This window comes from Catharus ustulatus, chromosome 5, assembly GCF_009819885.2.
Source record: "Catharus ustulatus isolate bCatUst1 chromosome 5, bCatUst1.pri.v2, whole genome shotgun sequence".
Classification (NCBI taxonomy): Eukaryota; Metazoa; Chordata; class Aves; order Passeriformes; family Turdidae; genus Catharus; species Catharus ustulatus.
In genome coordinates this window covers 67,448,143-67,473,885 of record NC_046225.1, presented here as the reverse complement: position 1 = coordinate 67,473,885, position 25,743 = coordinate 67,448,143, and the positions used below count along the sequence as shown (strand labels likewise).

The window sequence follows — 25,743 nt, the reverse complement described above, 5'->3', positions numbered from 1 at the left end:
AGTTTTAGTTCATTGGGAACTTGTGTAGTGCATCTTCAGCAGTAGGAGGTATTACACTTGGCTTTGCACCTCAGATCAGTTTTGAGGTACGGAAACTACATTCCTTTCAGGTTCAACTCAACAGAAAGCTGTTTAGGAAGCGCTTCAAATACTAATGGACAGTCACTAGAGTCAGATTAGAGGCTTGCCAAGGTAAAATTCTCCAAAACCTCTTTAGTGAGGTACTGTGCAAGCTCTCAGCATTGCCTAGTTAACTCTACCAATATTTTTGTATTGCATTCTATTGCTTATTGATACACACAAGCCTTTAGAGGTTTGACATTAATTATTGACAGATCTCTTTGGATTTGCTTTCCAAAAATTCTTCATTTTGTGTTAAAGGCCAGTAGTAATAAGAAATCTTTAAGAAGCCTAAATGAAAATCACATTTTACAAGACAATTCTGTGTGCATGCTTATTTCATTAAAAGCAGCATCTTTGAATCAACTTTCTCAATTCACTTGTTTCTAATCTGCTTTTCAGTGTTTTTAGAAAAATAAGTTGCATGTTCTTGCTCAATACCTTAATTTGCAACCGGAGCAAAACATTTGTAAAAAGAAGCTTCATGTTGTGTCATGTTTAGTAATTAAAATCTTAACATTGGTGTTACTAAAATCAGATTTTAATTTTTTCCCCTTTAGTGTCAAAACCTACATGATTCAGAACACCTGACCTGGCTTATTGTGAATCATGTTCAAGACTTGATTCATCTGTCCCATGAGCCTCCAGTACAAGACTTTATCAGTGCTGTTCACAGGAATTCAGCAGCCAGTGGTCTCTTCATCCAGGCCATTCAGTCACGGTGTGAGAATCTTGCAGCTGTAAGTTTAACTTTTTGACTTCTTGTAAAGAATTAAGTCACTTCATGTCAGTGTAAGTTTAACTGATAAGTATGCAAAGTTTGACATTTCTGGGTAATTTATTAACTTCAAATTTTATTTTTAAAGTCACTTAGTTAAAAATGCAAGCAGCAAACCTTATATTAGCAACTTCAGTATTAGATGTGTTCCAGTCTGTCAAATCTGTGAATTCAAGTGGAGATGGTTAAGCTGCTCTTCTTCCTTCATAGATATTATCCCACATAATCAATATCTGATGGGTAAATTAAAACTATAATTTTCAACTTTGATTTCACTACCTTAGTAGTATAAATAGCAAACTAACTACAAAAGCAGGAGTAGGAACCAGTCCATCTTCATAGGCCCTGGCAATATGAAAATGATTTGTGAGCTCGTGCCTTCCTCATTGATCTCTTCTGAAAGTTGTAGCCACTTGGTGAGGTAAAATCACTGAGAAATTCAGGGTATTATTTCTGTTTATTATTTAGTTTTCAAATTAAAAGGAGTGGATGATGTTTTATAGGGATGTAATGTTGTATGTATCTCTCTTAATCATGGGAAATGTCATTTGCTGGACTTTCTCTAGAGATAATTGTGGGAGACAATTGTGATTAATATGATAATAATGTAGAGATAATTATGCCACCTGCACCCTGAGTAGCTTCAGTGCTGTTTCCTATCTCTTTCCATTGTCTCTGTGCAAATCTAGGGCATCTTTAAGGTTACATGATATTAGTCTGGGCCTCAAACGCTGAGAATGCACAGAAAAAACTAAACTGAATATGTTTTAATGGAAGATGTAGTCACTGTGTGAAATGCTTGGTGATTATCAGGAAAGACAGTAAAATTAAAATAGCTGGTATTAACAGACTGCTCTAAACCAAGATTGGTTTAGTGAGTCAAACTAGTTTCTCTTTGTGTTTCTCCCTTTAGAATATTAGTGCTGAATTGGTGCTCATATTCAAAAAAATATAAGAAATTTAAAAAATTATTTACACACCCTTTTGATCCTGAGTTGCTGCTGCTGTTTCTTAACAAATGCTTAGAAAATCCCCAAGGGTTGTCTGGATTTCTGTACTGTCACGTGTCTTCACTATGCACATGTTCCTGCCTTCTTCCAGAAAGAGTTGAAGCTTCTTAATGTGTTCAAAGCTTTTTGCCATTTCACTTAAATCTGTAGCTTTTTTCCCCCTGAAAGACTTGCTTTCTATGTTTTACTTACTTTTTTAGAAGTAAGCTTTTACATTTACACATCAAACAACTGAGTGTTCATATTAATTAAATAACCCGGTAACTCATTCACACAGAGATTATATTGATCAGGTAGTTGTCTGCTATATTTTTTTTTCTGAATGCCTTTCCGTTTAACTTTAAGATCTTTGTATTCCCAATAGATTGTAATTTTTTTCTCTGTTTCTCTGTTCTGTGCTGTTTTAACATGTAGCCCACAACCCTGAAGAAGACCTTGCAGTGCTTGGAGGGAATCCACCTGAGCCAGTCTGGGGCTGTGCTGACCCTGTACGTGGACAAGCTGCTGTGCACTCCCTTCCGAGTGCTGGCTCGCATGGTGGACACGCTGGCCTGCCGCCGTGTGGAAATGCTGCTGGCAGCAACTCTGCAGGTAACACAAATCCATGCCTGGGAAGCACTTTGGGTAGTACCAGTGATATCAAAAGCAATGATTTAAAGTACAGCAAAATATGATTAAGTGATTTCATTTGACACAATTTTGTTTATGTCTTGCTAAGGAAGGCAGGGGCCCCTCTTGAAATGCAAAATGTAAACCCCCTCTCTCCAAATTATTATAATTTTGAAATTAAGGAGCTCTCAGGCAAAGATATGGGAATAGGAATAACAGTTCTTTATTAGAAAAAAAATTAAAATAAAAGTACAGTAATACAAAAGAAAAAAAGAACCAAACCACTGACAGTCAGAATACAATCTGACACCCGGTCAGTCAGGGTGTTGGTAGCAGTCCCATTAAATGGTGGCTGCAATCCTCCTGAAGTGACAGATGTGGTTCTGTAGTGGTGGAAGCAGTGGTTCTATAGAAGGGTACAATTTTCCTCTGAAGGTCCAGTCATGATGTGGAAAGGTCTGGAATCCAGTGGAAAAAGGCTGCTCTGATGTTCCAGATCTCAGATTTTATCTATGTAGGAAATACTTGTCGCCTCCCCCTGGGTGGAGCATCTCACAATGTCATGGCCCAATAACAGAAGATAACTCCCTGGAGGAAGGATGGGTTGTGAAAAGATAAAGGAAACTGCCCCACCTGGTCTTAACAGATGGCCCATTAGCAGAGGATATCCCCTCTGGAGATAAAGATCACTGCCCCACCTGGTTTCAACATCATAGATGGTGATAGAATACATACTTTTGGTCACATTCTGTATTGCAACTCAAGACAATTTAGTATATAGACATGTGACTGTTTATTTGACTTTATCTGCCTGTAACTTTGTTAATCTGGTAAAAGTATTTTTGGGGATTTTACATATAACTGTCCCATAAAATTCTTGTTATTCTTTCATACAGAATAGCATTGCTCAATTACCAGTTGAAGAACTGGACAGAATTCAGGAGTACCTTCAAAACAGTGGATTAGCAGCAAGGTGAATAATATCAGTAATACCATTAAAATGTCAAACTAAGTAATGTTCTAATACAAATTGTGTTAACTCTGTTTTCCAACACTTGGGCTTTTTTCCTGGAGGTCAGATAGTGAATTGGTTTTGGGGGTAAACTGGGAGTAAAGCCTCTTATAAGATGTTCTGGCCCAAGGGGCAGTTGTATTGGCTGTGCTGAATTTGCAGTGAGAACTTCTTAAGAACTAAAGCAAGCTCTAGAGGGTTGCGTCCGATTCTCTGTGATGCATCCCACTCAGTATTTAACTTTTGAGAGACAGCAGCTGCAAATTAATTTCTTGACAAAATCTATTTTACTAAAGCCAACTTTTATTTTCCTCAAACTTGCAAAATATTGTCAGTTCAAGCTAAGTGGGTTTGGGGTTTTTTTGTTTGTTTGTTTTTTTTTCTCCCAGACAACTCTGTTAAAAGTTTTAGCTGTTTAGTCTCCTGGCTGTTTAAACTGCTGGTATAAAAAGGAGCAAATTACTCATTTTTAAAAAAACTTGTGTTTGATGTTGGAAAGATCCTTATTTACTCCTCTTGTCATTGCTGTTTGAGGTTAATACCTGTTGATTGAAATAAATAGGGGAAAGAATCTGAAATGTGAGACTGCAGTAGATCAGTAGTAAGGTGTCTACATAGGTAATGTTCTATTTAATTTTAAAAAAAGCCAAAATACTTTGTACAAGTTCTTGATAGCAGTAGTGGAATTTGAAAAACAAAATAAAAAAAAAAGAAAAATCCAACAAAACAAACGAACAAACAAACAAAAACCTGCACTAAAAAAAAAAATACACCTCTGACACTGACATAAATCCAGAAACTGGAGTTTTTAGTATAGTGAAGGATCATTTTTTAAAAACAGTAGTATAGCTTTAGTGGATTTTTGATTACCATCTGTTAAAATGTATTTCTTTTGCAGTCAAATAATTTGTACACTAACTTTGATTCTTCTTACTCATTAAAAGATTTGCTGGATAAAGAAAGCTGTATTTTAAGCTTAAGTATATCACAATTTTTAGCACTAAATTAAGCTTAAATCTTTATTTGTTGGTGGTGCTGAGTTAATTAATTTTGGCCTTTGATACCTGAAGAAAGTTTACATCATATGACTACATGTGTCTAATAAAAACCTGACAATCTGACTCCTTTTCTGTTCTGGGACTGGGATTGAGTCACTGGATGTCTTTCTGGTTTTAAATTATTTACAAAACTAAGCCCTCTGCTGGTGTGTTCTTCTGTTTTCAGACACCAAAGACTCTACTCGCTCTTGGATAGGTTTCGTCTTATGGTAGCACCGGACACAACCAGTCCTTCACCTCTGGTTACCTCACACCCACTAGATGGAGAAGACCAACCAGCTTTAGAGAGTGTAGCTCTAGACAAAGTAAGATTATGTTTAGAAAGAGTCACTAGAAGTGCCTTGGCTATGAACAAGCTTTATTCCTTACAAAATATTTAAATGCAGCTTATTTTTACTTTGCAGTTAATGCTCTCAGTATTGTCATATTGTATCTCAAATATAGATCAGTGATTAATTTCATGTGTGTTGGCTGACTGTTAAACTTAGGATGGATAATTAGCACAAACATAGATGTTTGTTATATTGACAGTGCTGTGAAAAATTTACCAAGTTTAGCTTCTTTGCTCAGCTTTAATGGAAGGATTTATATACAATTCAATAGAGACAGATAAATAATCTTGTTTTCTTGATGTGTTTTACTGCAGTTATTAGTTTTATTCATTTGCTGAAAGTTGTTGGCCATCTCTTGGAAATTAAACATTGCTTTTCAGTTTTTCCTTCTCAGCTTTAAATTACTTTCAGAGAACAGTCAAGAATACTGAACTGTTTCTGTCTTTTGTGAACTTAGACATGTTTATTTCCAAGTGAAGTGGAAGGCTATGAGCAAGTCTTGGGGGCTTCTGTGTCTTCCTTTTTTCTACTTTGTCCCATGGTATAAATAATTTCTCCTTTTCATCCCTCCATGTTCTACAGTGATGCACAGTAATAGGAAACATATGTATCTGAGATGGCAGAAATTATTTGATTAACTGAGAGTTTGGATGAGACTGAGCAGTCATTGGCTTAGGGAAGGCTTTGAGACCTATTTGGACAGCAGCAGAAAATGCTGTGCCCAGAAACCATTTACCCATAACTTTGTCTTCAAATTACCCCCAAAATCTCCTTTGTCTGTCGCTGTAATTTCTAAACAAAAGTAGTTTTTGTGTGCTTCCCCCACAGCTTCTGCATATTTCTCAGAATCATAGAATATCTTACATTGGAAAGGACTCATAAGGATCAACGAGTCCAACCCTGCTTCTCACAGGGTTACCTAAAAATAAATCCTATGACTAATAGCATTGTCTAGCTGCTCCTTGAACTGACAGGTTTAGTTATGTTCTAATGAATTAATGTCAGCAATTTTAAAAAAATATTTTAATATTTTATATATATATATATATATATACAATGTATTCTATTTATATTTATTATATTACATTTTATTTATTTGAATATTTGAAGAGTTTTCTTCCTTGGTTATAGTATTGGTTTTTCTGTTATTACTGTTGTATTTGTGTGACTACTGAGTATTCCATACTTTTCTTCTAGATAGTCTGCTCAGCTTTAGGATCCTAATACAAGTACCTACGCTATATATTAAGATTCATTTTTCCTCATTTCCCATCCAGACTTTATGGATGTCAAGTCAACTTGTCACTGAACATCCATTGATGCAATTTAAGATTTTCCATTTCCATTCACCAGTTGTTCATTTTGCTTTGCTTTTTAATTTAAGGGGTTTTTTAATATTAATGAAGTGTATGGATGTCTTAGACATTCAGTGCTAATGAGCAGTTCTCCCTCTGCCCCCCATATACTGTGTTGTTTTCTGAAAACAAGTATGTAAGAAATGTCCTTTTTTGATTATTGAAGGACTGGTACGTGTCGCTAGTGCGGTCACAGTGTTACATCAAGTCTGACTCAGCACTGATGGAAGGAGCAGAGCTGGTAAACAGGATTCCTCAACCTGACCTGAACTCCTTCATGACCAGCAAGGTAACCTCTTTGTCAGAGGAAGAGGATGGAATTAGTTCAAGTGTTCCTATTCATAGGAACATTCATAGATTACATTCTGAAATGTTTGCATTCTTAAATGTAAACACTTCAAATTTGGATAATACTGATACTGATAAACTGTGCTGATAATACCAATTCACTTAATTTTAGAAACTAAAATAGTAGATACTTGTGTAGAACAGTGGATGTCTGTGTCTAGCAGTGTTGCTAATAGTAACTTATTAGTAGTACAGGTTGGGTAGGTAGAATGGAAGCAAAGGTTTATTTATGTATTGCAATCAGAATCATCCAATTTTACCATGTTACATAATCTTGTTTTGCCATACAGTCTTTTCCAAGGCCAGCTGTTTCTGTAACCTCTTCAGTATCTGTGCTGGATGACTTGCAGTAAGCCAGTAACAGCCTACAGACAGTAAATCTGGTATAAAGGACAGCTTGTATCTAAGAATGTCTTTTGTTCAAATTCTCACTATGATATTTGCTGCTGGTATGCAGAAATAATAGTTGGGAAGCACTTTCTAAAAAGATGTTTTACTTGCCTGTTTGAAAACTTACTGCTCGAGTATTCCTTGTGTATATGTCATCCTTAAGCTTTATCGTCCTATATTGTCACACATTGTCCTGAAAATTTGGAGTAAGGATATTGATTTTTCTTTCCAGTATGGTACTGGTTGAAATTTAAATTTGGAGTCAACGTGTGCTAAACCATATTGTTACACCACAGCAGAGCAGAGGTGCTAATAATAAGTTATTCAATAAAGTGTAAATTTACCACCACATTAGTATGTTAGAATAATACTACCAGATACTTAGTTTCACTTTAAAATAAATTTCTTTTTATTTCCGGTTTCATTTCAGGAATTCAACCTTAGCTTGTTAGCACCTTGTTTAAGCCTTGGCATGAATGAGATCTCAAGGGAGCAGAAGAGCAGCCTCTTTGAAACAGCTCGGAGGGTAACTCTGGATCATGTGTCTTCTGCTGTACAAAACCTTCCAGCCAACCACCAGGTTTTTCAGCCACTATTGCCAACTGAGCCTTCAGCCTACTGGAAAAAACTGAGCGATATCTTTGGTAATAGAAATAATGATCTTTTAAAGTTTATTCTCCCCTCTGCAAAGATACTTTACAGATGTCTTGTGAATACATGAACTTACTATTAAAAAAAAAAATCAAGATACCTGGCATAAAAGTGCTTATGAAATAGTTCTGAAAAACATTTATTGAATGGAAAAAAATTCAAACTGCTAGATTTCATCCAGTCTTGTTTTATAGGAGATGAGGTGATGTATCAATCTATGATGACACTTTGTCGTGCACTGGCTCAGTATTTGTTGTTACTCTCAAAACTACCAGCTGGTCTCCGTGTTCCTCCTGACAAAGAGGATGATATCCTGAAATTCGTAGTGATGTCAGTAGAGGTAAGAAACAGCACTAGAATTAAAGATGTGATGAAATGTTGGGAGACAGAACAGCTCTCTTCAACTCATCACCACTGAGTAATTTTTAATTGGGGGAATTATTTTGTCTTAACTGTAGAAATTTCTTCTGTGTTTTTTTGTGTTTGATTTGTGCTAGTAAATCAGATTTGGGCTGTGGGACAAGGACAGCTTTATACAAGGAGAGCTTGATGGATGGATGGAAGGAATGATACTGGCATTTGGGAGAACGGGTCCTGCACTGATTTTTGGGACACTTAATAAACAGTATATAAATGTCATAATTTTTTTGCACTTAACATAAATAGTGTTTTCTCAGAAAAAAACCAATACTATTTGCTACTAAAACTGTAAATTTTGCTGAATTAAAAAAAATGTCAGCCTTGTTTAGAAGTTGCTCTGTTGTGAGAATTTGCTATTAATGGGAAACTTCTCTTTTTGTACAGGCACTATCATGGCATTTAGTGCATGACCAGATTCCATTGAGTGTAGATCTTCAAGCTGCTCTGGATTGCTGCTGTCTGACACTACAGCAGCCTAGTCTCTGGAATTTGCTGTCTTCTGCAGCTCATGTGACATATGCTTGCTCCTTAATTAACTGCATTAGATTTATCATAGAAGCAGGTGAGTGCAGTTTGATCAGCTAGGAGAATAATTTTGTTAATAGATTGCCAGTCATCATTGATCAAATGCTGCATGCATGGAGTATTTTCTTTGAGTCCTTATTAATTATTTGTTTGACAAATTTAGTTTTTACTACTTCAATTTTCTGTTTAAAATTTAGTGTTTACTTTGAATTTGGCAAATGCCTTGGATATGTCAGACATTTGACTACTATGTGGTGTTGATTAAAAAAATGGAATAGGAAATAGTTAATAGTTCTATGACTCAAATATTTTTCTCCAATTCAGTTGCTGTGGAACCTGGTAATCAACTTCTGAGTCCTGAAAGGAAGAATACTTCAAAACCTTTAAGTGAGGGGGAAATTGATTCAAATGTACAGAGTAAGTAAACAGTGAATTTTGTTTCTGCCTTCTACTTTCATTGAAGAAATATTTTTAGGTACCCTTTCAATTTCTGTTATTTTTAACAATGAAAGTTCATCTGAGACCTTATTTTTATTTGGTAAATGTCTATTAAATAATAGGTTGCCATATTTTTGCATATAGTTTGGTTTTTTTTGGAAGTTACACATTAATGCAGATTTTGCTTCTGGGGGATTCTCTTAGCTGTGTAGCATGCTACAGACTGAGCTTTTTTAAGTGTGGGATTTAAAATTTTGAAGATTTCTTAGTATGTGTCCTTATTGTGGTTTTGTCCTTTTTAAGAATTTTTTGTGTTTCTGTCTTTTTAAATTATTTGGCTTTTGAGTGGATTCGTAAAACTGAATTTCTTTCTCTCCCGACAAAGAAACAAAACACATTATTGCAGCATGTGAAATGATAGCTGAGATGGTGGAATGCTTACAGACTGTCTTGTCACTGGGGCACAAAAGAAACAGCAGCATCCCTGCATTTCTCACTCCTGTCCTCAAGAACATCATCATCAGTTTAGCAAGGCTGCCTTTAGTGAACAGCTACACCAGAGTACCTCCTTTGGTATGTTTATTATGCTTTGCTTTCAGGACTTTAAAAGTTCTTGAAAAACTTTGAAAACCAAACATAGTGCTGCTTCTTAACTTCTGCAACAGTAGGACTTCAACCTTAAGCTGGTTTGATCAATCAATTTTTCTTTCTGAACACTGACTAACAACATGTGCAAGGCCATTTCTGGCCATTTTTGGCCCCTCTCTCATGTATCAGTGTGCTGTCTCAGGCATCAATAGTATGTGAGGTGTCTTCCTTGAATTCTGTTTCAGCATCATTTCTGCACAATCTCTAACCTGAAATATATGACAGAAACTTACTTGCTTCTATATCTAAAATTGGACCATAAAACTGGATAATTAATTTGCAGTGGGAAGTATGATGGAAAAAGCCCTAAAATAAGAAATATGGTTTACATAGTATATAAGTTTTGTTAGATGTTCCATCTTCCTTTGAGTATTTTTCTATTTGGAGAACTACTTTATTTACTGTTGTCTTGTTGCCTTTGAATGGTGCCTGTATATTTAGAACCTATCTATATATAGATATATCTGGTTTTGATAATTAAACTTTTATTATATTTCTTTAGGTCTGGAAATTAGGCTGGTCACCAAAGCCTTCAGGTGACTTTGGCACAGTTTTTCCTGAAATCCCAGTAGAATTTCTTCAAGAAAAGGAAATCTTTAAGGAGTTTATCTATCGAATTAATACACTTGGTATGTAGAAAATTAAATGACTACACTTGGCTCTTACTGGGCATTTACCTGTGTTTTGAAACTACTGAATAACTATATTTAAAGCTGTTTGCTTACTTTTGTTGCTTATGTGGAAGATAGATAATATTTCAGAACAGGTTAGGAATTGTTCTGCAGTAATTCTTATATGTTGTTCAATGAAGAGAATAAATTATAGAAATAAAGCCAAAAGTTATTCCAACCCAGGGAGATTTCAGTGGGCTCTTGCAGAATCACCACTTGTTTCTGGAGCATACACTTGAGAGCATGTTTGAGAATATTTTGCTTCACCCCACTTTTTTCTATTAATGCATAGTAGAAAGTCCTGTGATAAGATACCTCTGTAACCTGCCTTCAGCTCAGATATCAGGCATTTGGGTTGGACTAGAAGATCTTGAAAGAATCCTTTCAGCCCAAATCATTCTATGAGTGTTTTAAGCACAGTGTTTCCAGTTCTCTCCACCTTCTTGGAGCTGAAGGAGAGAAGCTGCAGTGTTGTTCTCTGCCATTCCCATCCATACCTAGTAGATCACAGAATCACAGAATAAACTGAACTGTAATGGACTCACAAGGATCACTGAGTCCCAGCTCCTGGTCCTGCACAGACTGAGAGTATTGTCCAAACACTTACTAAAATCTGTCAGGCTTGGTGCTGTGACCACTTCCCTGGGGAGCCTGTTCCATTACAAAAACCACCCGAGTGAATGGGAAATGGTATGAAACTTAACTGTGTGGAAATAATGCACCTTTTTTTATGCTGTTTCTTGTTTAACTTTGTATTGAGACATCAATGGCTATCTCTGAGTGTTTCCATAGGCTGGATCAGCCGTACTCAGTTTGAAGAGACTTGGGCTACTTTGCTTGGTGTGCTTGTAACTCAGCCCATTGTAATGGACCAAGAGGAGAACCAGCAAGAGGTAATGGCATTCATTGTATTTTTTAAATGAAATTTTACTAAACCAATAAAAGTGTTTCTGTTAATAAAACTGTAAAGCAGAAAAGAAGTGACTAACACTGAAGAATTTTTTCTATTTTGTATTTCCTTCTTCTTATACCCTGGTGAGTTCAGGCACATCCATCTTCTGCCTTAGAGCCTCTGCAAGCATGCAAATAGTGAGGAAAAGAATCAATGGTCTCCTCTGTCAAGAGAACTCCTTAAGTTGCCCCAGGGGAGGTTCAGATTGGATATTAGGAAAAGAATTTTCACGGAATGAGGGGTTAGGCATTGGAATAAGTTTCCCAGGGAGGTGGTGGAGTCACTGTCTTTGAAAGTGTTCAGTAAGGGGTCTGGATGTGGCACTTAGGGACGTGGTATAGGGGTGATTATGGTGGTGCTGCATTAATGGTTGTACTGGATGGTCTCTGAAGCTTTCTTCCAACCTTGATGATTCTGTGAAAACTCGAGAGTGAGCTTGGCTGTCATGAAAGAGATTTTTCCCTCTTCAGCTGTCTTAACCTGCTAGCAAACTGATTTTACTAGGTTCTAGTTCTTTGAACTGAAAGGTTGTTTTTCTAGGCTTATTCATGGTCCTGATGATAGGTGCAGAGCCTAAAGCAGTTTGAAGAATTCAGAGGACAAACTGTGGATCCTGAGTAGCAGACAAAGGGCTTTGCTTCTCTTCCTTCCTAGGTGTCAGATTTCAAAAAGGAATAGAGAATCATCATCCTTCTTCTGTGGGTTAGCATTTTCTGTTAGTTACAAGGCTTGGACACCTTGACTTAACTGTTTCCTGCATAATGGCCTGTTAGGGCAGTCTAGCTAATGATTGTTCCTTATTTGTCATGTAGAGAGCATTTGTGCAACAAGAGCAACATCGCTCCCTTGCTTTCCAGGCAGACCAGTATGTTCAAAATTGCAGCTGTTTTAAGCACTCTTGTAAATTTCAGTATATTAATATTTTCTGAAAGAAAAAGAAAATTTTTTGAAAGTTGAACATTAGTCCATCTTACATCTTCTGAAAAGGATCAGACACTTTTGTGGTCAGGTGCTTTGTTTCAAAAGTAACTAAATGGGTAGCAGCAAAGAAAGTAGCTAAATACTTCAAAATGTTCCAAAATGGACATCTTGAGGTTTTAATCCTGTTGGGACAAGAAAGGATGCATGCAGAGTGACTGATGAGAAAGAAGGATATGTTGCTGCTGCAGTCAGTGCTTTGTGTGCATTGTTTATGTCACATAGATTTCTGGATGGGAAAAAGGTAGGAGTCAGTCCTATTAATGATAATTTAGTGAAACCTGACAAACTAATGTTCAGAGCCTCGGGATTTTCTTGATTTTTTTTTTTTTTTTTTAACAATTCAAATTACAGTGAGTTCATTTTACAGGAAGATACAGAGAGGACCCAAATCAATGTTCTTGCAGTACAAGCCATAACCTCCCTGGTGCTGAGTGCAATGACCATACCTGTTGCAGGCAATCCAGCAGTTAGTTGTTTGGAGCAGCAGCCCCGCAACAAAGCTTTAAAAGCTCTGGACACAAGGTATTTGTTTTCACTTATTTTCACTTGTTTTCAAATGCATAAAACTTGTGGCTAATACATAATGACAGTTGCTTAGTTCTAGTTGTAGCAAAAATATGTGTAGATTGTGTTTTCTAAGTAAGAGTATATATGGATGGTTCTATTTACATAGAAGTTGCATAGACTTAGCAGTGTGAACCTGCTGACTTAAAAGATTATCTGAAAAAGGTAACAGTAAAATCTAGTAAACAGTGTATTTTTCAACATTTTCAACATTTTAATTTTCCTGATACTGAAAATAGGCATAGACAGAACATTGCAGATGTGCAAGCCAGACTTGCACAAAACTGTCAAAGGAAAAATCTGCTAAAATGGATTTCTCTTGGGCTTTTAGGTTTGGGAGGAAGCTGAGTGTTATCAGGGGAATTGTTGAACAGGAAATTCAGGCAATGGTGTCTAAGAGAGATAATATTGCTACTCATCACTTATACCAAGCTTGGGACCCTGTTCCATCACTTTCTCCTGCTACTACAGGTGAGTGATTGTTTGTGGGGGAGAAGGGGAGAGTGGATTTCTTTCACATTTAAAAGGTGGAAAAGGTACTCTCAAACAAATTGGAAATCCGGGCTGCAGGAATTGAAACCATTTTCACATGTGCTTTGTTATGCACTTTTAAAAATTTCTTCTTGTGTTTTGTTACAGGTGCTCTTATCAGCCATGAAAAACTCTTACTGCAGATTAATACTGAAAGAGAAATAGGAGATATGGATTATAAACTGGGACAGGTTTGTTAAAAGCTCAAAAACTTATTTTTTATTACATTTCTTCCAGTTCTGAAAGATTAGTTAAGAAGCATTGCTTGACATCACATAGAAACTAAAAGCTCTGAGTGATGCAGGGCTGGTCATAACTGGGTGTCTCCTCAGCCAGAGGACTCTGTTGGCTGTCACTTAAATGAAAAGTATATTTGGCTTCTAAGATTTTTGTAGGCTGACTATTGGAGTGTTAAATGCACTTCTCTGCTTTTTGTTTTTCTCTTTTGTGTATATTGCAAGGTCTCTATACACTCCATATGGTTAGGAAATAATATCACTCCCTTGAGAGAAGAAGAGTGGGGTGAGGATGAAGAAGATGAGAATGATGTACCTGCTCCTTCCTCACCACCAACTTCTCCTATCAACACCAGGTATCTTATTTTTTTTGTCTCTTCTCTCTTTTGAGTCATAGATAAGGCTTTATTTCTTCATGTTGAGTTCAATAAGCCAGGTTTATAAATTGGGTGCTGGTAAATAACTGTGTTATTTCAAAGCAAGTGTTTTAGCAGGGCTTAAGAATAGCTCTTGTAACACTTGTTTGTTGTTCCATGCAGGAAACACCGGGCTGGTGTAGATATCCATTCTTGTTCTCAGTTCTTGCTTGAACTTTACAGTCAGTGGATATTGCCATCCAACCCCAGCAAGAGAACACCAGTCATTTTGATCAGTGAAGTGGTGCGATCTGTAAGTCTGAATTATTATTCAGAGATATAAATGAGGATTTGTTACCAAGTGTTCAGAGCTAAGCAGCATTTATAAAGCATCTTTTAATATATGGAACACACTGAATTTTCTTGGCAGTGCTATTCTGTGGGCACTACAGAAACATAACTTGTGCAACTACAGCATTATAGTGATTTAAGCTATATAAGCATCTGGATTGCATATTCTGCTGCTACATTACAAATACTTTATTGTTACTTAATGTCAGTTGATATTTTACTTGACTGCTTGCTAAAGCAAGATTTGCTTATGCTATCCCTTTGTAAGAAAATGAAGATGGAACAACAATGTATTTGAGAATTAAGTTGATTATTAAGTGTAGAAGCAAAACTAAAGAACATAGGTGTGCAATGTGTCTTCACAGCCATTATTCACTACCATTCTTATGACTTAAAATGAAACTATCCTTGCAAGAGAACTATGTGTTGTATGTTTTGGGATGGTTTAGCATATTGTAAATAGCAGTGTTTGTTCATGTCCCAGTGTTACTTACTGTAGTACCTTTGATTTTGTAAATTTTTGGTAAAAAGGACCTCTTGGAGGTCATTATTATCCGAGATGAATGATGGCATTAATTCTGGATAGCAATAGTTAATAGTTATTTTAGACCTTTGAGTAAAGGTTTACACATTTAATGGATCGCTCGAGGAATCTTTTACTCACAATTATAACAGAAGGGAGAGTCAATTTTTGACTGTCTGCTAATGGGATTTTTTTATATTCAATTTTAATTTCCATACAGCTTCTGGCAGTGTCAGACTTATTTACAGAAAGGAATCAGTTTGAGATGATGTACACAACACTGACAGAGTTGCGAAAGGTGCATCCATCAGAAGATGAGATTCTTGTACAATATTTGATACCAGCCACTTGTAAAGCTGCTGCTGTTCTTGGAATGGTAAGAAATTCTCAGAAAGTTTATTGTAAATTCCTGACTGTTTAGGTTAACTCAACTTCTACTGCAAAACCTGGTGTACTTGGTAAGAGTGGTTTGTCTCTAAGAATGTCCTTTAGCTGATGTGCATGGCTGTAAGAATAAGGATATGTATTCTGAGCCTTCACAGTTTGCAAACATTATCTCCAATTGCCCTGTATTTAAACAGAAAGGTTGTTTGATTTGATTTTTTAAAAATATATATATATTATAAAAGCACATAATTTAACGTGCTTTATTTATCTTATTCAGTTCAATGTTGCCTTTGCCCTGGACTCCTCATTTGTTACATTTCAGGCCAGAAATGAGGACTTGTGGAACTGCTTTTGCTAGATTTGTATTACTGGTGAATGGCTGTAATCTCATGGGAGGCTGGGACAGTGCATGTGATGAATATCTAACCCCAGATAGTCAGGCATCCCTTTTCTTTCCCTCACTCTTCCCTCTACTGCATCTTTCTGTCTGGGAATGTGTAGAGCAGAGGTACTTTCCAGTGTACATTTCAGAGTGGAATTATTTAGGAAAAAAAAATTTCAAATCATTTTGGAAGGAGTTATCACTTCTAGAAACTCTGAGGCTAATATAAAGCTATATGGGTAGTGGTGGTAAAAGAAATTCTGAAAGGCTTTTGGGTTGGGGCTTTCAGTAGCCATTGCAGCAGCAGCTGTGCAAGGGAAGGCAGGGAATGGTGATGGCAAACATACAGAAACAGTTTTAGAGATCAGCTTATTCTGACTAGGCTGTCATTTCCTACTCAGTGGGCTAATAATACCTTCTCAAACAGCTGAGTGTAACAGCTTGGTGAGACTTAAAAAACAAGAGGTTGATTCCATCAAGAGTTGCATGTTGTTCTAAGCTCTGTTACATAGAAAATCTACTTTAAAAGAGCAACTAGAGAGCAGACACTATCTCAAACTGACCTGTATCTTAGATACTTCATGAGTAAAGGGACAAGGTAAAGCAAGTAATTTCTACTAATTACTTAGATAGTAAGGAAAAGACTTTCCAAAACTAAAATTCAGAATGGCTTTTGCATGTTCCAGTAAGTTGTGGTATTTTCTAACAGTGACATGTCCGATACCAACTTGACCTGTGAATACTGAACATAAAATTGTGGAATCATTTAGGTTGGAAAAGACTCTTAAGATCATTGAGTCGAACCCTTGACCTAACTAAACTGTTTCCCTAAGGATGGAGGCTCAGGGAGGACCTTATGACTATCTACAGCTTCTTGAAAGATTATATCAAAGTAAGGGTCAGTGTCTTCTGTCAAGTGACAGGACAAGAGGAAATGGCTTCAGGTTGTGCCAGAGGAGGTTTGGTTGGCTATTAGGAAGAATTTCTTCCTAATGAAAGGGTGGTTAAGCATTGGAACAGGCTGCCCAGGGAAGTGGTACAGTCACCATCCCAGGTGCTCAAGAAACGACTGGACATGGCACTCAGTGCTGTGGTTTAGTTGATGGTGGTACTTGGTCAAAGGCTGAACTGCATGATCTTAGAGGTCTTTCCCAACCTTAATGATTCTGTGAAGTACAGGGTGACAGTGACTGCCCTGGTCACTCTACTGTTCATCCAGGCCAGGTACCATTGACTTTCTTGGCCACCTGGGCACACCTGGCTCATGTTCAGCCACTCTCAACCAGCACCCCCAGGTCCTTTTCCACTGGGCCCATTCCAGCCCCTCTGCCCCAGCCTGTAGCACTGCAGGGGTTGTTGTGACCCAGGGGCAGGACCCAGCACTGGGCCTTGTTGAACCTCAGATCACTGACCTTGGCCCACTGATCCACCCTGTCCAGATTGCTCTCTGTAGAGTCTTCCTCACCTCCAGCAGATCAACATTCATGCCCCACTGAGAGTACACTTGATTCCCTCATCCAGATCACAGATGGACGAAAAGATGTGTGGGTCTGGGTACCAGTTGTCTCAGAGAACAAATAAATGGAATTGTATGCTATGAGTTGAGTCAACAGATAGTAAATGGCAGAGTAGAGTTGTCTGGTGCCAGTCTGTTTCAGATGGAAGCATCCTTTGTGCTTAGCTGGAAGGCCAGAAAATTTCAATCATTCAACTCCTATATTCTTAAAAGCACATACTATTTACTGAACTAATCCTTATCTTGTTTGCATTTTTTTAATTTTAAATTGTGACATAACTATGTACAAATAAAAGTATCATCGGTTTTCTAGCTAATCTGCAATTCATCTCTTGTCTGATTGTATTAGTCTTGTGACTAATTCATTCAAAGTAGTTTAAGCCAGGCTCTGGTTCGTTCCCTATTTTCTGCTGTTTAATTTGTTCCAAGTATTTCTGAATGACAGGACTTGCCAGTATTTAAACCAGTGCTGACTTCTAATGAATACTCTTGTTGGATACATTAGGATAAAGCTGTGGCTGAACCAGTAAGTCGACTGCTGGAATCAACCCTAAGAAGCACCCATATGCCAAGTCGGATTGGAGCTCTGCATGGAATTCTTTATATCCTTGAGTGTGACTTGCTCGACGAGACAGCAAAGCAACTCATTCCAATTATCAGCGAGTATCTGCTCTCCAATCTGAGAGGAGTAGCACAGTAAGATTCTTCTCCCTTTCCCCCTGGCTCCAAACTGTTGCATGTTTATGTGTGAACAAAAGGGCTCTCTGTTGTTGGCGGTTGCCAGTACATTTTAGAGCAGGCTGTTGTATCAAGCAGGTTTTGGCATTTTCATTGAAAATATCATCCAATTTTAGGTTTAATTTACAGAGTGAAATGATATTTGAGGGTGAGAAGACTGTTTGATAATACAGGCTTCTCTGTCTTTGATAAATTGTGTTACTTAAACCTAATTTTTCTATCATGTTCATGATAATGTTCTCTTACGGCATCTCAGCAATACTTTCTGTGATTTTAAAAAGGGTTTAATGTTCAAAACATTTCATGTTCCAAAAATACTTTGTATTTCTAGAAATCGTTTATAGTGACTTTGTTTGTGTTCTAAGCAACTTTGGTGTGACCACTGGTGTTTTTGCTCATTTGCAGTTGTGTGAATATCCATAACCAAGAGCACATTTTGGTAATGTGTGCAGCTACTTTCTATTTGATTGAGAATTACCCACTTGATGTAGGGCCTGAATTCTCTGCAGGAATTATACAGGTATGTTGTGATGCCTCCAGTCAGGGGTGGTTGTGTAACCTGAGATCACCACATAGCTATGTTGAATACTGAGCTTGGATACTGAGGTGTAGGTATGCTCTTGGGTTTAGTTTCATCAGTTTTTTTAATACCTGATGTGGTTGTGGTATGGTGCTAGAAGATGACCTAAATACACCTCAAAATCAAGTAGTTGGCTTTTTTGTTTTATTTAAGATGTGTGGAGTCATGGTGTCTGGAAGTGATGAATCAACACCATCCATTATTTATCACTGTGTCCTGAGAGGATTGGAACGGCTCCTTCTTTCAGAGCAGCTTTCCAGGCTGGACAGTGAGTCGCTGGTTAAGCTGAGTGTTGACAGGGTGAATGTGCAGAGCCCCCACAGAGCAATGGCAGCCCTGGGATTAATGCTGACTTGCATGTACACAGGTATTCACTTCTTGATACTTCTGAATTGCTGGGAGACTGGCTTACTAACAGTGCTAATTTTCTTAATTTATTTTTGTTACCAAGAGTAAAAGAAGTGTATCTTAACATCCACAGTGAACTTGTAACAAATTATTTTGGTTTAGGAAAGGAAAAAATCAGCCCCAGCCGTATCCCAGATGCAAATCCTGGTGCTCCTGACAGTGAATCTGTGATTGTTGCTATGGAACGAGTATCTGTCCTTTTTGATAGGTAAGAGGACAAAATGTGTAAATGGGGCTCTGGGAGGGAGAGGATGGTGTTTGTTGCTGTGTGGTCACTTCTCTATTTGACAGTTCTTACAGTTAATTAATGATGTTTCTCTGCTTGCTATTGCATAAAAGTTATACACAGTAACACTGGTGGAATTGCTGAAGGCAGCACAAATGTGCAGGAATGTAAATGAAAACCAGACGTGTCCTAACTGATACTATGTGTTGCACAAACCATAATACTTCATAAATGTGTTTCCAGCTCCCTTCAGGTCAAACTCTTAAGCACTTTTCACGATGTCTTCTACATAATCAAGGATGTAAGTCCAATTTACAGGAAATAATCTTTCAAACCACCCTAAGAGTTTAAAACTTCTTTCTCCCCTTCCCCCCTCACAAGAGTTGCTCTTTCTGAGGCTGTTAAGTAATTGCAGTGGAAGGATACAGTAAACTTCTGTATTCACATGGAACTCATTAATGGGAACATTTCAAAACCTCTGTTTTGATCTGACAATCTCAAGCTGTCTTAAGTGAGTATAGCATGTTAAGATTTTGTGTAGTAGTTTGTGGGTAATGGTTTACATTTTTTAAAGTGTTCAGTGGTTTTTCCATAAAACTGGAGGAGGGTTTCACTTCTGCACTTGGTGAGAACAGAACTAGAGCAGTGCTTGAGTGTTTTTGAATATATCACTCTGAAGAGCTGGCAAAACAAATGTGACTACTACAAGCAAAAAATAACTTTTGCAGGGAAGAATCACATGATGGTAACTTGATCTTGATGCATCAACAGATGCAGCCTTTACTAGAAAGACTTTCCAATTAGTGTTATTTAAACAAAATTGTAGGTTGGAGTGTCTTTTCCCCACTTTACACAGAAATGCAACTTGCTTTTCTCGTTTGATATGCTGGTCATTCTGATCTTTAATAAAAAATGTCAAGATGTTATGAATGAAAACTAGTGTTCTGCTTATAGCTAGGAGGAGTGTGCTACCTGTCCTTTTTTGTTCTTGTTTAGTTTTTCCAGCATTCTGCTGGTAAGTCTCATCTCTGATGCAGTTCCAGACCTTCAAAAAATGTGACTATTTAAAAAAGAGAAGGGCAGAGTGTGGGGTAAGGACACGCCTGTAGCAGCTTCTGACAGCTTTGACAGACCTCTTTAGGTAGTCTGTTATTAAGATTGCATGAAGATTTGGATTCATCTGTGCTGAGAACTTGCCTACTCAGATCAAAGTGAAATGTTCTTTCCATTGCCAATTAAATCGGGAAAGAACACGATACGTACTGGAATTTAATCATAAAATATTTAATTTTTTATTATTTTCAGGATCAGGAAGGGATTTCCTTTTGAAGCTCGAGTAGTGGCTCGAATTCTTCCGCAGTTCCTTGATGATTTCTTCCCCCCACAAGATGTAATGAACAAAGTCATTGGAGAATTTCTGTCCAATCAGCAGCCATACCCACAGTTCATGGCAACAGTAGTTTATAAGGTAGTATTGATACATTTATTTTTCTTAAATGTTTCAGAAGATTTCTAAAATAATTGACAGCTCAGGGCCATATACCACTTTTGTTAATTAGATCTAACAAACCAGTCCCAGTGATTGAGCTGTCCTGTTTTGGATTCTAGACAGCATTGAGGGCTAGAATTGCCACGTCACCTAGAAGCCAAAGCTCACAGCAGGACAGTTCAGTCACTGATAATGAGAAAATAAAGAGAAAATTAGTGGTTGTGATCCTGGTGCTCAGATTCTGGATCTGAGTAAGCCATCACCTTGTGAATGCAACAGGCAAGCCTCTGTGCCTCAGCTGGGCTTCTGGGCTTTTGGCTCTTCAGCACCTACTGGACTTGTGCATCACTGGAGAGTGCATGTGCACATGTAATCTATAAAAAACAGAGACACCACACAAATTGTATGTTTCTATAAGATTACTTCAGTTTGGCACATTTGTCATGAGTCCAGTTCACTTATTCTTTAGACTCAGGGTTGTCTCCAGGAATTCAGTTTGTCACCCTCAGAGCTTTGTAGCCAGAGAGAATCTTTACAAGAGAAACTGAACTTTTTCCCATATCCATCCACCCTCTATTCCTGTGTACAATATTTTGCAGGTGTTCCAGACACTGCATAGCACTGGACAATCCTCGATGGTCCGTGACTGGGTGATGCTCTCTCTCTCTAATTTCACACAAAGAACACCTGTGGCAATGGCAATGTGGAGTCTTTCCTGTTTTTTTGTCAGTGCTTCCACCAGTCAATGGATTTCAGCAATGTATCCTAAAAAGATTGAATGTATGCCATTTCTGGGTAATTATAGTGTAGAGCCTTGAAGAATAAGAGTACAAGTGTAAGGCACAAAAAAGGCAGTTTTACTGCAGATAGTGATGGTGTATATTGCTTTGTGCTGTTGGTACCTTGGGTTTGTGGGGAAAAAAGAGAACATCTAAACAGATTATAAGAACAAAGTTATCTAAAACTACTGCTTTAAACTACTGCTTTAAGATCAGTTCCTTTTCACTAAGCAAGATGATTGAGAAAGTCCTTACTTTGAAGGACTTTTTAAAAGACTCACCAACATAGTATTGCTGTGACCTTTAAAAGCTTTGGTCTCTATTCCTTCTGCAAGATAAAATATATTGCAAGAAGCCAACAAACTCAAAATCAAGAGAATTATCCTCTGCATACAAACTGTATTTTGCAGTTATTCCCCTGGCTGTGTACTGCAGTAACAGTGAGCTTGGCAATGGATATATATATATGTGGTGTTAGTGCTGGGTTTATTTAAAAACAAACAAACCCCTGAAACAAGCAGAACAATAACTGGTGCATTTTGTGACCAGACAAAAAAGTGGCCATTTGTCATGTTTGAAACATCCTAATGACTCTCAATCACAGCAGTGCTCTTTGGCTCTCAGCAGTTGCTGATTGCATTGTTTGCTCCAATGGATAAAGAAAACTACTACTAGCTTGAAATTAATTTCTGAGGATAGGAGATTGTTTGTTAATGAAGAAATAGGATTTATGTAGTAGCAGCTAATTGCCAAATGACAACATTTTGCACTTGAATGTCATTGGTGAACGTAAGAATAAACTGTTTAATGGAGAACAGTGTTTGAACTGCTAAACCAAAAGAGGAGCAATGTCTGTCATTTTATGACCTTAACTTCTATTTCAGTCTTCCACATATTATCAGCAGAATGGGAAAATCAGAGCAAGTAGATGTTAACATCTTCTGTTTGGTGGCCATAGACTTCTATCGACACCAGATCGATGAAGAATTGGATCGGAGAGCCTTCCAGTCAGTGTTTGAGGTGGTAGCGTCTCCAGGAACCCCATACCATCGCCTACTCACTTGTTTGCAAAATGTCCACAAGGTCACAGCATGTTGAACATCCTGATGTGTAGTGGAACTGCATGACTAGTGTTGGAATATGAATTATGAGGAATGCAAGATCAAGAAAATCCCTGGGGTTGCATTTGTGATAAATACGGACCTATGAGTTTTCCTTCCAGCATAGACAAGTGCTCTGCAGCACTGGAAATCACCTGAGAAGTCAAGTGTAGTTGTTGTTGACACCAAGCACCTCTAAGTGGAATGAAGTATGTCAGTGTTTTTCAAGTGATGTTGGGGAGCCACACATCCTAGCTGTAAGATATAAGCTAGTACCACATGCAAGGTAGCTGGTATTCCTCTTCTTCTCAATATGCAGCTGAAGCCACTGTGGTGCAGCCAGTAAGACACTGACAGACTTATTGCAACCTGAGTCATTAGCCAACTTCATAGTTTTATGTACCTGTATATACTGTTGTGTAGTACAGAATAGAATTTGTTTCCTAATGTCTCTTCCAAACAAGGAAAAGAGAAAATGGCTTTTATGATTTTACACTTCCAGCATGTGATATCTCTCTCTGGACTTTCTGATATCCAGTGGTGTATGTGTTGGTGATACCAGAGATATAGTGCACATACATAACCACACATTTTTCTTTTTTCTTCTCAGGATTTCAAATTTGAGTACAGTATATCAGTGAAAGAAATTTTAACTTAAATATTTCTATATTATGTACAGTATGTAAAATTGTAAGATGTGTGGTGCATGAGCTGTGCTGTAATTGGAGATGAACAAAAGCCATGCTACTGAATGTCTTGACATCTGTATTGTCCTCATTTTTTCCCCTCGTGCTTGAATTCATGTTCCTTTTGGAATTCCATCTTACTGTACAGATTACATCTTGTTTTGCATCTCACTTTTTCTTCAAGTGCTTTAAAACTGGAATATGTTGATTAATTTGTCTTGACAAACTGTACTAAGGAGGCATTCTTGTGATCCACTTTACTGTAGCTTCTTTTGAATTCCTTTATTTTGAGACATAATGGTAAAAAAAGAGGACTAGTCACTCTGGATCAGACTATAGATACTTAGGAAACTGCTCTTATTTGCTGCACAGCATTTTAAGAGACAAAATGGTGCAAGTTCCCCAGTAGTCAACAACCATTTGACCTTTCCTAACTGAGACCATGGAGTCATCTGGAGCACTCTCATGCAAACAAATACATGGCAGCAGTAAAGAATCAGAAGGCTGCTGTGGTCTACTTTGGGACTGGCTAAAGTGTTAGATTACACAACCTCTTTTATTACCTGTTGTATCCATAATGCTTTAGACACAAACACAAATATCCATGAATTTCAGACACTACACAGGGCCAGATTTAACTTTTACTCACCGCCCAGGGAATGCCATGACTCCTAAGCTTTACATGAGGAAATCTAGCACAGCATTTGTCTTTAGTTGTATTTAAGTCTTTCATTACAGAGAAATTATACCTTTGGTTCTCAGTCAGATCCTATGTTTAACCTCACTTCATTTTCTTATCACACCTTTTGGTGACACTTGGAAAAATGAGATAGTGTTGTCAGGAGGAGCATGTACTGTATGTATTTCTGTATATAATGTATATGTTGAAATTATACACATGTGACAACATTTAATGTATACAGATGTGTATATTTGTATTTATTAAACCCATGTATTTAAACTAATTCCAATCTAGACCAAAAATTGTTGCTTCTGCCCGTAAATTGATTTACAAAGGAATTGTCCACTGGTGTCGTTTCCTTTTAGAAACTGGTAGAGGAAATTGGTAGTATGGGCAGTAGAAACAACTGTAGATGTTGCTGTATTTAGCTCTCTACAGGTCTTATTATCTAGAGCAATTATTTCTGTCCTTAGTTGGGTTACTCTTCCTTGGGCCACAGCACTGTGGTGATTTTTAAAAGAAACTGAACAGGATTTCAGAAAAAAAGGTTTAATAAAATAGATACTGTTTGAAAGTTTTTGAGTTATATTGGAAATTACCTTAGTTCTGATAAAAGTCTAATTCCAGGCAGTGAGATATAATGCCCTGTGTTTGCACTAAGGGGTAATATAGATCACTCTTCCCTTTTGTAATCACCAATAATCGTTTTGTACTGTAAACCCACACACCAGTCAGTTTTTGTATGATATATAGTTTAAGTGAAGATATTTTTGTAAGCTATTTTCCAGAATTTAAAATAGATTTTAATATATTTTTTAAGCATCAGGTTAGTCAAATTCTCACCGTATAACAGTATATGTTGTGTTATGAAACTGTTAAATTCCTCATAACTTTAAGCTCCTCATGATTAACACAAGACCAGCTGGTTACTTTACCTTGGGATCACAGGAGCTAGACCCTTTGTGAAACTTTCCAAACCAGCTTGGGACTTGCTATAGAATCTTTCAAGCCAGTGAAGAAATACATTGAATTAAGCAGTCAGCACAGCTGGGTGAAAAACATCAGATGTGCCAGACTCCCATTCCTCAAATGCCCCTTGCCAGCCTTAGAGCAAATATTTGCATTACCTGTTTCAAGACAAGCTCTAGAGCTGATGCACCCAGTTCTAACTTCACACAGATTCACTGGTAGTAATAACTTCATCTGTTTTAACCTCTCTTTGAGATTTGTTGTAGTATATATACCTCCTGTAATTGTCCTAAGTGTCTAAAGAAGGGCACCTCCTCTTAGGAAATTCTCTGTGACCTGAAGGAGTTGTAGCTTAAGGGTCTTCCTAGTGTGAGAGCACACTGCAGTAGTGCTTCAGTTCAGTCATTTCACTGCAGCACACTTTCCTGCCTTCTTCCTAGACATTCTTTCCTCATTTCTTTTGGAATGAAATCATACTCAAAATCACTCCTGTCTGCTTTTAGTGACACAAGCCATGACATGTGCCACAGGGGCAGTAACAGTAGAAAGTGGCCATTAAGGGATTCTGATGCTGGATTGAAAGGAAATGCAAATACTGCTTGTCTTTTGAGATTGACTCTATGCAAGATTTTATTTCACAGAGTGTTTTTAACTTGCTGTAAACAGAAAGCTAACTGTGAAAATCAGGCTGTTCATATTTTCAATGAGATCAGGGTAGAAATGTGTTTGTCGTAAGATGTACATTTTGTGTCCTGGCTTAACAAAGCAGACACCATCTTTAATGTGCTTTGCAGTGAAAGTGGCTTCTTTGCAGCCTTACAAGATGAGAGGTATGGCATGGCTGGGAGCATACTTGAGACAGATTAATATTTAAAACTTCAGTTACAATTCAGTTGTCAAAGAAACTACATTACTGAATCTATAATGTGGCCCTCCGCTAAG

At 37.5% G+C, this 25,743-nt stretch overlaps 1 protein-coding gene across 2 annotated transcripts in view; it reads left to right on the top strand.

The window, feature by feature from the left end:
- Nucleotides 1-24,115, top strand: part of HTT (huntingtin) — a 79,192-nt gene extending 55,077 nt beyond the window's left edge. For both annotated transcript variants that reach the window (XM_033059553.1, XM_033059552.1), the window contains 25 exons: nt 681-860; nt 2,323-2,499; nt 3,414-3,490; nt 4,754-4,892; nt 6,441-6,563; nt 7,443-7,656; nt 7,858-8,003; nt 8,468-8,645; nt 8,933-9,025; nt 9,432-9,619; nt 10,197-10,323; nt 11,158-11,258; nt 12,666-12,820; nt 13,194-13,333; nt 13,502-13,584; nt 13,855-13,985; nt 14,169-14,298; nt 15,080-15,235; nt 17,650-17,840; nt 18,288-18,402; nt 18,616-18,829; nt 18,973-19,078; nt 20,402-20,564; nt 21,185-21,345; nt 22,249-24,115. In XM_033059553.1, the coding sequence (XP_032915444.1) occupies nt 681-860; nt 2,323-2,499; nt 3,414-3,490; nt 4,754-4,892; nt 6,441-6,563; nt 7,443-7,656; nt 7,858-8,003; nt 8,468-8,645; nt 8,933-9,025; nt 9,432-9,619; nt 10,197-10,323; nt 11,158-11,258; nt 12,666-12,820; nt 13,194-13,333; nt 13,502-13,584; nt 13,855-13,985; nt 14,169-14,298; nt 15,080-15,235; nt 17,650-17,840; nt 18,288-18,402; nt 18,616-18,829; nt 18,973-19,078; nt 20,402-20,564; nt 21,185-21,345; nt 22,249-22,462 (3,702 nt within the window). In that variant the 3' untranslated portion in view covers nt 22,463-24,115. The remainder of the gene's footprint in view (nt 1-680; nt 861-2,322; nt 2,500-3,413; nt 3,491-4,753; nt 4,893-6,440; nt 6,564-7,442; nt 7,657-7,857; nt 8,004-8,467; nt 8,646-8,932; nt 9,026-9,431; nt 9,620-10,196; nt 10,324-11,157; nt 11,259-12,665; nt 12,821-13,193; nt 13,334-13,501; nt 13,585-13,854; nt 13,986-14,168; nt 14,299-15,079; nt 15,236-17,649; nt 17,841-18,287; nt 18,403-18,615; nt 18,830-18,972; nt 19,079-20,401; nt 20,565-21,184; nt 21,346-22,248) is intronic.
- Nucleotides 24,116-25,743: the final 1,628 nt, after the last annotated feature.